Source organism: Silurus aristotelis, assembly GCF_946808225.1.
Source record: "Silurus aristotelis genome assembly, chromosome: 13".
NCBI lineage: Eukaryota > Metazoa > Chordata > Actinopteri > Siluriformes > Siluridae > Silurus > Silurus aristotelis.
The window spans coordinates 16,042,839-16,057,091 of NC_139586.1; the positions used below are offsets into that span (position 1 = coordinate 16,042,839).

The 14,253-nt window shown below is 38.0% G+C and overlaps 1 protein-coding gene across 21 annotated transcripts in view; it reads left to right on the forward strand.

The window, feature by feature from the left end:
- The window catches only part of neo1a (neogenin 1a), a 119,046-nt gene that overhangs the window by 44,631 nt on the left and 60,162 nt on the right, over positions 1–14,253 (forward strand). For all 21 annotated transcript variants that reach the window (XM_083558705.1, XM_083558716.1, XM_083558698.1 and 18 more), the window contains exon 2: positions 2,036–2,347. In XM_083558705.1, the coding sequence (XP_083414831.1) occupies positions 2,036–2,347 (312 nt within the window). The remainder of the gene's footprint in view (positions 1–2,035; positions 2,348–14,253) is intronic.

A 14,253-nucleotide genomic window follows, 5' to 3' on the forward strand; every position in this document is an offset into this window, starting at 1 on the left:
CCAGCTTTCATTCTGTGTGAACACCTGCATCAGTTCTGCCAGTGATTTTAACTCCGAGGGATGCACCATGGTAGGAATTTAAATGATTGAATTTGCAATGGTGGTCTGATATCACCTCAGTTGCAGGTCAGTAATATTTGAGCCACAGACTACAGCTCTGCGTTTAGGCGTTTATGCGGTTAAGCCATGAGGCTAAGGGATGTTGAGTCTACAGCAGGCAGATGGTCTTCCACTTTGGCTGGTGGCTAGTAGGCAGTGTTGCGTGCCACGCCGCCAGCCTCCCCAGGAGCTCCAGAGCTGCTAAAGATGCTAATGATTAACTGTGCAGTTCTACTGATGGCCTGCAGGAGGGTGGAATTTCCCTCTCCCCCTTCACAGGCCAGGCTTTACCATCTGTCTTGCTTTCCTCCTTGCTATCCTGCCACTTCTGTTCTCCATGGCTTATATGCGGTATTTCTTTTCACCGATTTTTCCACTGCGTCCTTACGGTGACCTATTTCCTGTATCTTTTGGAGTCTGAGAACAATACCTTTTATGTAGATGCACTCCGAGAGCATTGTCAACTTTCGCTTGATGCTTTGCACCCAGCACATAACAGCATTCGTTTTACCAGCCATAATTAGATCCAGATGTGTTTATGCTGGAACTGCTTTTCCTTCACGGCAATATCTTAGCTCAACATTCACCACAGAGTGCCATTATCTTCTTTAGCACCAGAGTGATACGGCCAACAAAAGCAGCTTTTTTTCTTTCTTTAAGAGCTCTGCAGTGCTGTCGCAAAAGTAATCAGAAGTGTAAGCGTCAGCAGATGGAACAGATAGAAGCACTTATAGATTCTGCTTAAACCACATTAACTGCCTCCACCTATGCCAGTCATCCCACACAGTCCATAAAGGGCCAGTTTTGGAGTGTGAGGGAGGAGAGATAATGTGCCTGCCCAGGACACCAACCTTCCTTTTTTACCAGCCACTACTGTGTTCTAAAGACTACAGGAACGCCGATTATTTTACAGAAAAACCATTTCTGTTGTCCTAATGATAATTCTTGATTCAATTCTTGATTTTTCATTTAATCTAAAACCAGTAGTTTTTATTAAATTATTATATAGTGTGTGTGTGTGTGTGTGCGAGAATGAGAGAATGAATTTGCAAATTTTGCAGTTAAAATACTCAACAATGAAATTTTTATAAAAAAAAAAAAAAAAAAAGGGAGTTTTCATATCCCACACTTTTTTTTTTCTTTTTTTTTTTCTGCCTCACTAACTAGATTTTCATGAATATGATGAATTTCTTGAGTGTAAATGACTAACGAATAAATTACTTTGCATCCAGCTTGATAAATGAGGCCTGAAGAGATTGGAGAGGAATCAGGGGAAGCCTTATTATCTGAGGGTGCACAAGGTTACTCGAGTTTTAGGATTCCTTCCAAGTTTAAATGGCAGCAGTAACCAACTCCAGAGCCAACCATGCTCATGTAGTCTCTTCAATGAAACAAATGGCTGAGATGCTCAGCAGTTTTATTTAGGTTGCACCTTATTATTGGGTGTGTTATTTTAAAAAAAGACCTTAAAAAGCTTATTACTTCAAACTTCATCCCTGTTCTTGTAGTCAAATAATGCCGCTTATTTATTTATAAAATTTCTTGATGGCTCATGGGGCTGTGATATGAATAATTTATGAGGACAAAGTAATTGCTTGTCCTTTGACTTCTGCATTAACGTTGCAAATAGTATTCATTTCAACAAAGGAACAGAAATATTCAAATGAAGATTGATGTCCAATTTAGGTTTTCTAAAATGAGTTACAAAGGAATTTTCTTATTTTTACTTTGTAATTTGCATACTCTGTATCATTTACATTAAATTCTTTTTCCCTTTGTACTTATTCTTTCATCTTCTTTTTACTATGTATTCTTTGTTGTCCTGCTGTAGAATTTTGAGATTTGTTCATGTATTTGTTCGTTTACAACAAATAGGCATTCTGCGGAATTTGTTCCAAGCATGAAGGTCTTAATATGTCTACTCCTGTTTTTGCAGGCTCTGCCAAGAGGAACTTCAGTCCTTTCTGGTTCTCGGTGGAACCCTCAGATACATTGGCTGTAAGGGGATCTCCTGCGCTACTCAACTGCTCCGTCAACAGTGAACTCCCTGTTAAGGTGCACTGGAAGAAAGATGGGGTTTTGCTCAACCCGGATGATCGCAGGCAGGTCCTGTTCGACGGCTCGTTGCTCATCAGCTCCGTCATGCACTCCAAACACAACAAACCTGACGAGGGTGTTTACCAGTGCGTGGCTACCATTGAGAACCTGGGCACGATCAGCAGCCGTACAGCCAGACTCAATGTAGCAGGTGAGGAGATGAGTTAAGGTTGTGTCGATTAGATTTAGAGGTTGTCGTGATTCTGTTGCTCGTATTGACAAGTGTTTTTTCTTTTCTTTAATCTCATCACTCTGACAATCATGCGACCTTTTCCATTACTGTTTAGTCCAAACCCTTAAAACAAAAAAGCCAATTTATCTGCATTCCTTTCTCCCCACTTATCAATGCCATCATTGTTCAGTGTAGGTTGCTGTTCAATAAGGCACGGCGGTGTGTCATTTCTCGTGTAGCTCTATTGTAAATGTTGTCAGAGTGTGTTTATTCAGCCCTGTGGTGCTACTGCCTTTATTATGGGCAGCATGAGACAAAATGAAAGTGACCCTGTTTGGTTTCTGGGAGCCAGGCAGCAGGGATTATGAGGAGTTTGATTTAGATCTTAGCCTGATATTCAATTTGTGTTCCACCAAAGCCCTTCCACATTGCAGGCCATATAGGCGCTTTGCCGTCCCTCATTCAAAGACTTTGGAATAATGGCTCCAAAAAAATCATGGGACAAAAAGTTTCTGGAAGTAGTGCCATATGTTGCTTTTTGTGGGTGATTAGTGTTGTGTGAACAAGGTTTTTAAAAACTTGATAGAAACGCCAGTACAGTGTTTGAGTAGATGCTTTTCGTGAAATGCATTCGAAAGGTACGCATGAGAGGCAGTGTAGTCAAAATCGAATGATTTCAATTTATGAGAAGCAAAGATCAATGTTTTTGCTTTGCAATAGGCATTTGTGTTTGAGATCAAAGAATGAACATAATGTATCAGGATCTCAGCTTTTATTTCTTGAGATTTGCATCCAGATGTGTTAAAAAATGTAATAAAAACTTAGAAGACCCTTTTTGTTTGAACCCACACGCTTTTTAAGAGATCAAAACTATTGGAACATGTGACTTGACAGGTCTTTCTTCTTGTTTAAGTGCTTCCGGTTAAATTGAATCCTGTTAAAAGTGAAATGAAAGCTGATTTAGCTTATCTCTGTCTATCTGAACTATGATCTGTCTATATCTTTTGATCTCAAATCCAAGTGTCTTTACTGTATAGCAAAAACAAATTAATTAGCTTTGATATCCCAATTCTTTTGGAGGGAACAGCCATAGTGTGTCACAGTTTGCACAGTTTTCTTTCTTTCTTTCTTTCTTTCTTTCTTTCTTTCTTTCTTTCTTTCTTTCTTTCTTTCTTTCTTTCTTTCTTTCTTTCTTTCTTTCTTTCTTTCTTTCTTTCTTTCTTTCTTTCTTTCTTTCTTTCTTGTTGAAATTTCAATTAAAGCTCTGTCTAATGATTGTGTCTCAACCTCTTGGCAGGGTAAATTAAAAGATGTTGTTTGTATCTCCTGGAATTATTCACACACAACTATCTAAAGTTGACAATGGATAATATGTTTTGAGTTGATTTCAGTAAGCATTTATTTTTTTTCTTTTACCACCATGGCGAGCAAAACAGTGTTTCAGGTCGCACAGAATGTCTGGTCTTGAGGTGGATGAATGTTTGGTGATGTTTCTCCAATATTTAATAATTTCAAATATAATAAGAGTAATGTGTCAGAGTTGTATATGAATTGCAGTACATTTAGGGACATAAACAATAATCAGTTTCTCTGATGCATAGTGATTGTTCTTTGATGTGAAAGCTATCAAATTTTTATGAAGTTTGTTTATGCACGCATGCATATAAATGTGTGTGTGTGTGTGTGTGGGCGCGCGCAAGTGTGTGTGTGTGTGTGTGTGTGGGCGCGTGCGAGTGTGTGTGTGTGTGTGTGTGTGTGTGTGTGTGCGCGTGTGTGTTATGAGAGATAAAGAAACCCCGAGGCATACAACCTCCTGCCCAGGAAAAAAATGGGTTGTATACATATTAAATTTTGTTTCCTTCTCAGCTTGTCATCATGACTTCCAAAGTGAATTTATTTATGCGATTTATTCATCAAGTGCTTTGTCAACTTGGACATGCACAGTGCATTTTAATACATCCTGCTCCTAAAAGGCCGGGCAGTCACCACCTTAATGGAAGGGAGGATCTCATTGTCATGAGTAATATTAGTAACACACACACACACACACACACACACACACACACACACACACACACACACACATATACATATGTACGTTCTAGTTTATATGATCATGTATACACACAAAGCATGTAACACACATCAGTGCTTCAAAATATATTATTAATCGCATCTTTTCCTTGGAAATTTTCTGCTCTGTATCTTTCATGTATTTGTAATTGTTTTTTTAATCTCTAACCCTCTGCCCCCAATTTTGTTTTTTTTTTTGTTGTGCACACATACACATGATTTTTCTAATTATTTTTTAACTTTTTACTTACTAAGTTGAAAAATTTTTTTTTGTCAGGACTGTTTATTTAAACATTTATTTAATTATTACTTTTTTTTTGCCCTTAAAATTTATATATATATATAATAATAATAATAAAAATATATGTATGAAAATGAAGCTTTCTGCACTTCTCTCTTACCTGTTCAAAGATAAATTCTGCCTCGTCTTCAGCCAAACGAGACTATTTGTATGCGGTGGGCGTCTAAACGAGATGATAGCTCAGAGATTGAGGTGTAGGGAATGAGAGCTGGATTCGAGAGCAATGCTAAAGAGTAAACACACCTGTCTTTGTTCCCTCTGCTTTGTGTGGAGTAGGGCATGATTTCTTCACGTCAAATCTGCTTGGATAAGCTCGAGCTCACTCGCTCTTTTTTGGTCAGCAGACTCTGCTGCAGTGTTCCCTTCATTTGTAGTCTGGGGAACTGAACGAAACTTACCTCTGTTATTGATGGGCTGCTACACACGCGACATATACAATTCTTGAGGGACCGTTTTCAAACGTTGGTTTATTAAAACACGGGAAATCCATTTGCGGTTCTCGTGCATGGAATCGGCCACAGATACAATTACAAAGGGACAAAGTTTATGAGCTGTTCTTCAAGCTGAATATCTGTGACACCATCAGAAACTAAATCCAGTGATCCTAAACCTGGATAATGCTTTCGTGAGTAAAGAGGCTATGTGAGCTGAAACAAACTTGCGAAAGCCTGGGACGTTAATGCTGTTTTAAAACTTTTGTTCATTTAACGTTTTTATTTTCTTTTTCTTTGTTTAGTTAATGTGTTGATACATGGGAGTTTGTATAGTACCAGGAGATTTGGATGTATCTTTAGCAAGAGTTGCAGACTAAATCTGCAATTTGTAATTGTAATATTATGGCATAATGTTATGTGTTTTTAGCTTTGGGGAATAAGCACACAAGTGTGATGATCGGGGTGTACAAACTTTTGGCCATGTAGTTTATATGTCTACTTTTGCTTTGGAGAATGGCTTTTGAGAATCTCCACTGGCCATACTTGTGCAGACAATGTGCTTTTTGAAATTTTGCAGAGTTTTGAAACCTTTTGGGACAGAAACATCAACCAGTTTATAGTTTTGCCCTGTAGAAAGAGTCCAAGAGTGGTACATTGTACTAGCCTCTTCCCTCCTTCCCCTGCACTCGACCCCAACACTATGTACATGTGATAGAGGTTTATCCTAGCCGTTTCTTTTTCCGCTTCTCTTCTCTTGCACACAACCTTTGCTTAGGCAGGGAGCATATCTGTTCCCCAATCTGCCTGCGTTTCTGTCAATCACTCAGTGTTTCATTTCCCACTCCCACTTCTCCACACACGCTAGCTTTTTATCCTCCTCGATTTTACACCGCCACGCATGCCGCAGCTCAGAGACTCCACCACCAACACAACAGGAAACAGCAATGAATTTCAAATGTTGCTGATCCCAGAGGCTGTCAGATTTCTATGGTCATTTTACAAAAAAAACCCATTGCGAATGTTCAAAGTGTTGTATCAAAGTTTTGCATGAGATTGCCAAAGGTTTAGCAATGCATTCATGCTTGAGACATCTAGATGAGGCCAGTCCGAACTGAATCAGTGTTTGAGACGTTTGTTTCCCCCCCCCCCACACTTTATGTGGAATCAGTCTTAGAGCTTTACCATGAGCTACATGAGTCTTGCTCCAGTATACAGCTGTGTGTGTATCTTTTAAATTAGGGCTCCTGCACCAACATGGATAATGTATGAATGTTTTTGGAAAAGCTAAGGATGCTCTGTTGTCCGACTTGAAACACCAGAAATCTGAATCTTTCTTTTTATGCGCTAATACAGTGATTTAGTGATTTTTATTTTATTTTAATTTTGTAGATTTTTAAAGTGCGGTTGAAATTACATGTTCACCAATTACATGTTGACATTTATCTGTTTATCTGAAGGCTCCTGTCTGTTATGCTATGGCTTATTATCTAAAGCCCATTCGAAGTTTGACATTTAGAATATGACAAAATCACACTTAGCTAGCAAGAGGTTCGATCTAACAGATTCCATAACCATAGTTAATGAATACATTAATAATTAATAAAATGTCTATTAGCTTCAAACCAAACACAAGAAAAAAAATTATATACAATTAAAAAAAAGCAATATCCTTCTATTCACTTGACCAATTACACTTGTATGTCCTCAAAAATTGCTTTGAGACAATAGAAATTACCGTAATTTCCGGACTATAAAGCGCACCCATATATAAGCCGCAGCCACTGAATTTTTGACAAAGATTTTTATTTTGAACATAAATAAGCAGCACCTGGCTATAAGCCGCAGGTGTCTACACTGAAACTAATGAACTTTACACAGGCTTTAATGAAAGACAGTGTCTGTTACACGGTGTAACAGGTGAAATATGTTGTGGCTCCTTTAAGAGCAGAGTGGTATTTTGGAAATAGCCTGCCGCCACATTTTTCCGCTATTACTGCATGTGTGCAAGACCGAGGAATATGTCCTTATTATTTTCTGATGCTCATTTCTAAGTTTCTTTTTGACTAACCCGTAACGCTGTTGCCAACGTTCTCACATTCTCACGTTTCATTGCGTTTTTTATATCTTATACAAACATAACTTTCAATCAGTTCTTTCTACTGCATGCCATGTTTAAGAGGTAAAGGAGATTACTAAGAGATGCTAAAAGGATTATTAGTTTTTATGTAAATGTATTTAATGGGTTATTGTATGATATGGACAGACCTTAGTGTTTCTTGCATTCAGCCACATCCCATGGGTTTTCCAAGACCATGCCACACATTACAATGCAGACATTCAGTCTAAAAACATTAAGAAAAAAACAGAATGATATATTGAATCCGAGCAACCTAAATGAAAGCCCTTTGAATGCGTAGAGCACGGACAAGAACAGAACACACAGTTTTCTTGTTCGTCAATTACGGCCAATAAAGGATTCCACTGACCTCAGCGAGACTGGAGCAGCCGGTGATTGCGAACATTCCGAGGCTTTTCTTTGGACACACTCCACTGCCTGTGTTGTGCGTTTCAGCCGTGTGGTTTGCTGGCAGAATTTGGAGTTCGTAGCCTCTCTGTCTTTCTGCTTCAGTATGCATAAACAGAGCCGAGATTGGCCTCGTGTCAGAAGCGCATGCTAGAAGAGAAATCTTAAACTGTTGATCTCATGCTCAGATCTGTAATGTTTAGAATTGAATCCAGAGGCCTGTTGTTTGGCTAAAGCAGGTTTTCTGTTATGCCTTGACTTGATGCATGCACACACACACACACACACTCTACATCTTAACTGCATTAGGTGACAGAAAAACAGCTTTCTACAATACGCAGTATAAACCCGCCATTTCTATTAGCAAGCCTAAGCGCATTTCAGAGTTTCAGTCCGTTATAAATTTCTTAGTCCTTTTGCATGAAGTGCTGTGTGGATACAAATGCAGCATTTGACAGATTTATTGTTTTGGTCCTGGAAGGAGCTAGAACAGATGCTCAATGTATTGTGTGGCTTTGGCTTCAGAACTGCAGGTTTGTTTCAAAGACTGACAGTAATTGCTTTATTTGTAGCTTCAAGGCTGTAAAATATGATAGCCGATCTTACTGCAGAGACAGGGCACATAGTAAAATGCTACTATGTGGAAAAAGGTAAGATGTATAAGCAACTCAAACATCTTTGACTATCTGCCCATAATTTTCAATAGTTGTAATGTAGACCAAAGAATATTATATATATATATATATATATATATATATATATATATATATATATATATATATATATATATATATATATATATATATATATATATAAATATGTATATATGTATGTATTATATACATATTATACATATTATATGTATATATAATATATGTAGGCCAAAGAATATGTATATATATATATATATATATATAACATATTTTTTTAATATATATATATTCTTTTATTTTATATATATATATATATATATATATATATATATATATATATATATATATATATATATATATATATATATATATATATATATACAGTGAGGAAAATAAGTATTTGAACACCCTGCTATTTTGCAAGTTCTCCCACTTAGAAATCATGGAGGGGTCTGAAATTGTCATCGTAGGTGCATGTCCACTGTGAGAGACATAATCTAAAAATAAAAAAATCCAGAAATCACAATATATGATTTTTTAACTATTTATTTGTATGATACAGCTGCAAATAAGTATTTGAACACCTGTCTATCAGCTAGAATTCTGACCCACAAAGACCTGTTAGTCTGCCTTTAAAATGTCCACCTTCACTACATTTATTATCCTAAATTAGATGCACCTGTTTGAGGTCTTTAGCTGCATAAAGACACCTGTCCACCCCATCCAATCAGCAAGAATCCAACTACTAACATGGCCAAGACCAAAGAGCTGTCCAAAGACACTAGAGACAAAATTGTACACCTCCAAAAGGCTGGAAAGGGCTACGGGGAAATTGCCAAGCAGCTTGGTGAAAAAAGGTCCACTGTTGGAGCAATCATTAGAAAATGAAAGAAGCTGAACATGACTGTCAAACACCCTCGGACTGGGGCTCCATGCAAGATCTCACCTCGTGGGGTCTCAATGATCCTAAGGAAGGTGAGAAATCAGCCCAGAACTACACGGGAGGAGCTGGTCAATGACCTGAAAAGAGCTGGGACCACATGTTTTCAAGGTTACTGTTGGTAATACACTAAGACGTCATGGTTTGAAATCATGCATGGCACGAAAGTTTCCCTGCTTAAACCAGCTCATGTCCAGGCACGTCTTAAGTTTGCCAATGACCATTTGGATGGTCCAGAGGAGTCATGGGAGAAAGTCATGTGGTCAGATGAGACTAAAATAGAACTTTTGGGTCATAATTCCACTAAATGTGTTTGGAGGAAGAAGATTGATGAGTACCATCCCAAGAACACCATCCCTACTGTGAAGCATGGGGGTGGTAGCATCATGCTTTGGGGGTGTTTTTCTGCACATGGGACAGGGCGACTGCACTGTATTAAGGAGAGGATGACCGGGGCCACGTATTGCGAGATTTTGGGTAACAACCTCCTTCCCTCAGTTAGAGCATTGAAGATGGGTCGAGGCTGGGTCTTCCAACATGACAATGACCCAAAGCACACAGCCAGGATAACCAAGGAGTGGCTCTATAAGAAGCATATCAAGTTTCTGGCGTGGCCTAGCCAGTCTCCAGACCTAAACCCAATAGAGAATCTTTGGAGGGAGCTCAAACTCTGTGTTTCTCAGCGACAGGCCAGAAACCTGACTGATCTAGAGAAGATCTGTGTGGAGGAGTGGGCCAAAATCCCTCCTGCAGTGTGTGCAAACCTGGTGAAAAACTACAGGAAACGTTTGACCTCTGTAATTGCAAACAAAGGCTACTGTACCAAATATTAACATTGACTTTCTCAGGTGTTCAAATACTTATTTGCAGCTGTATCATACAAATAAATAGTAAAAAAATCATACATTGTCATTTCTGGATTTTTTTTTTTAGATTATGCCTCTCACAGTGGACATGCACCTACGATGACAATTTCAGACCCCTCCATGATTTCTAAGTGGGAGAACTTGCAAAATAGCAGGGTGTTCAAATACTTATTTTCCTCACTGTATATATAATCTGAAGATATCATAAACAGCAGAATATTTCAAAAAGAACACTACATATCAATATTGTAAGGAGAGATTTAACATTTAATGAGACTCCGATGTCAGTGCTATGTTTCCACCACAGGTATAGTCTACAGGATCGGATAGATGTGTTTTAGCTTGTGTGTCTGTCTGTCTGTCTGTCTACCAACTTTTAATAGATGGAACCAACTTTTTTCAGACATTCCACAACATTATCTCACATGCATAACAAAATGCTATTCTATCATTAATTCGAAAATAATTAACAAATTGATGTGCTGTTAGAAATAAAATATCCTAGTACTAGAATATTATAATATTATATATTATAATAATATAAGTGGTTGTAATAGTAAAACGATCAACCTCGATGTGGCCCTGTTTGCATTAGGCCACGTCACAGCACTCCTCCGCTGATTATTTTCTTATAACGTCCGTAAATTATTATTTATTTAATTATTTATTTATTCACTTATTTTGCTTTTGTTTTAAGTGTGTATGCAAACGTGTTACTGTTTCTGCTAATGTAAATGTCATGAAGGTTCCATGCTCCAACAGTGGCACTGCCATTTTAAATAATGGTACAGTGATAGTGATTTATGTATCTGTAATTACGGACTGTTTTACTGAGTACATATTCTGGCAAGCCAGAACCCAGATAGCATTTGAATGATCAGCTGTGTCCCATCCAACTGAATATTGAGCTAATGTTTAAATGAGACACATTAATTACACGATCGAAAGCTTTTTGTGCGCCATATTCTCTGATTTCAAACCACTTGAGGCATAATTCTTTTGTTATTCTCAGGCTTATGAAACTCTGGCTGAGGATGCAGAGTGGGCTTAGGAAATATTTCTGTCAATCATTTAATATTGCATTTTGCAAGTTATTTATAATCCCACATATTACCTAAGCAGTTTTTTTTCCCATTTGCTTTTTGATGTGACTGCTGTGCAGATGGACACAGAGCTTGACTGAACTCCCATAGGATTTAGCATCCTGCAGTCATCATTTGTGTACGGAGCAACAGATCTGCATAACAAAGAGGACTATTCTCTGCGCTGGGTATTATTTATAGTGTGGGTCTCCCACAAGGACTGGACCTTCTTCCTCTTTTACTTTTCATGGCAATGCACTGTCAGACTCTTATTTAGAAAACATAGACGCGTGAGGTCCACTCTAACTCACCTCTCAAGAGAAATATCTCCTCCTTAGCAATCTTTAATTGAAATGACAGAAGTTGCTTCAGGGATGTCAGCTGGGCTCTGAAATGAGATGTTTTTTGAATGAATTCATTTCTTGGAATGAATGCATTTTAAGCATATTTCAAATGGCAAAAACCTTGTGTAGGCTGCATGACCAGAAAAATCCAGATGTGCTTATGTAATATAACTACATACTATTGATAGCAGTGGTGGATAAAGTACAACATTCCCACACTGGAGCAAATGTAAAGTACAAGTGCCCTCTTGAAGTGTGCCTAAAGGTTCTTTTATTTTTCTACTTGAGTAAAATTACTGTCTTTGAAATGTACTTAAGAACCAAAGGGATTGTAGATGGTACTGATTATGATAATTATCTTTTAATCATTTATGTAATTTAGTGTTCCATTCTCCTGTGCATCATACCTTGCAGTAACAAAGTAAAAACACTTTCTTATAAGTAGGTGGCCATAATAGCAAACTTAATTCTTTGCTCTTGGTAAAGGTTTTTTGCTCTGTTGAGTGAAATGCAAAAGCTTACTAGAATGTACTAGTAATAAACCTTTGAAAGACATTTTAATAAACATTTTTAAAGACCAACCCTTAGAATGCAAAAAAGGAAAGTGCCGAAACCGAATGTAAAAGCTAAATAAATAAATAAAAATCTCTTTATAATTTTAATATCCATACAAAACAAGTTTTTGAAATATTTTCTTTTATTTGTAAAAAATAATAAAAGGCCAGGATTCATCAAGGAAACGATGAACAGATCACAATTTGTTAAACGTTAATTGAGCATGTCACTGATTGAGGTGAATGCTATAGGATATGACTGCACTTTTAATGAGCTGAAGCAGGAAGTAACTTAATCCATCGTTATTTATTCTAAAGACAATGTTGAGAATTGTTCGAGAGTTGAGACTCCAGGTTACATTGCGTCCTATTGCGTTGCTTTTTGGATATAAGAAATATGTGCTGTAGGAATGGGTAGTTGTTTGGATGTTTAAATGCATTGTTCTGTTTCTAACAACATTGCTAACATCTCTCTGTTGTGATGAAACATCTTGTAATCACAGTTGCTGAATTATTTTTTTTTTATTTCCAGTCGATTAAAATTTTTTATTGCATTTGTTTTATTTTTAACTGTGTAACACTTTTTTTGTTTTGTCTACTACTACTACTGTTGTGGGCAGGACAGAATGGTCAGGACAAAGAGTCTGTGCATGACTCCTTGTACAGCACCAGCAGTTTGATCACATGAAATACTGTATGTGTTCAGCTCAGCTCAGCTTAGGTCTGGTGACAGCCATGACATGTAAATTACAGGCTAAAGAAAGACTTATCACATGTCATTAGAGCGGAAGGCAAGAGCTGAAACATGAGCCAGACTTTAGAAGAAAACGTCCTTTGCTTCGTTCCTTTGTCTGGTCAAGGTCATATGCGTTCTTTTAACCTTGTTTCAACATGCTCCTAACTTTAATGGATATTATTTGGGGGGGGGGGGGGGGGTTAGGGTGTCGACCTGGATTCTGAAGTCTGCCCTGACTGAGCTTTCACCTCGCACAAAAAGAGGACAGAGGTAAGAGGCGGGACCATTGTTCTTTCTGGCAGCATCAAATAGCCTCGCAGCGTGCTACTGGGTGTCACATTTATTCTCTTTCTCACCCTCTTTTTCACAGAATGTGTTAGCTTTTCAACCCCTCTAATATTACAGTATCTGGCTCATACTCATGTTTTTTTTATTTTTTATTTTTTTTATCTGCCCATTTCTTTTTTGTGCCGACTTTATTGATTCGTCTCTGCTGTCATATGAGTCAAAAGGATTTGAGTTGGACTTGTTTGTTCCATTTGTTAGTGTTTAGTAGGGCGGCTCTTTTATGTTTGCATTTCTGCACTCTTACAAAGAAAGACTCGGTCTGGGCCCCAGACTGTGTGTCAGTCAAAACTAATAAAAGCAGGGCAGTCCACGTTGCCATGTTACAGGATTTTTGCTTTTCTCTCAGGAGCAGCAGGGGACAGTCAGTTGGACGAAGTAAACCAGACGTCCATTTTTATCAAGCCATATGAAACAAATCGTGTTGTAGAGTTCTCCAGTATGTCAGGGCTCGGCCAGAATGAGTGCTGCGAAGCACTAAATGAACAGAATGGTAGGGTTTTCAGGGGCAACGCTCAGGCTCTGAGCCGAAGTAGTTTCCCTGCTTCACTGAACTGGCCTGAACTCTCTATGCCAGTGCCCTGGGGAGACTGGAGGCATTCCCATCTTCACTCATAGCAGCCACTGAAATTCTTTGCAAAAGTGTCAGCTCCATAGATGTATATAGATTGAGATCAGGACCATGAACAGAGATGCAAAATAATACCCAGTCTTTTATTTTTTTAAACTGAGCTATTCTGTGATCTGAGTGCTGTGTAGCATTTTACACCTCACAGCAGGGGATCTGGTCAAACTTATGAGATGGGATTGTAGGGGCAAAGCATATTTGAGACCACTGAGTATGGGATATTAGAACCATATTTGTAAAAAACAAAACCCTCTGTCTAACATGGGGCTGTTTTAAAGTTTTTATTTTATTTAAGCAGCATGGAATTTACATTAGGTAAAGTTTTAGAGGAGAATAAAATTGCTGTGGTTACACATGATACACATGGCACTAATAGCTTTGTTGATGGGACACAATAGTCTGTGC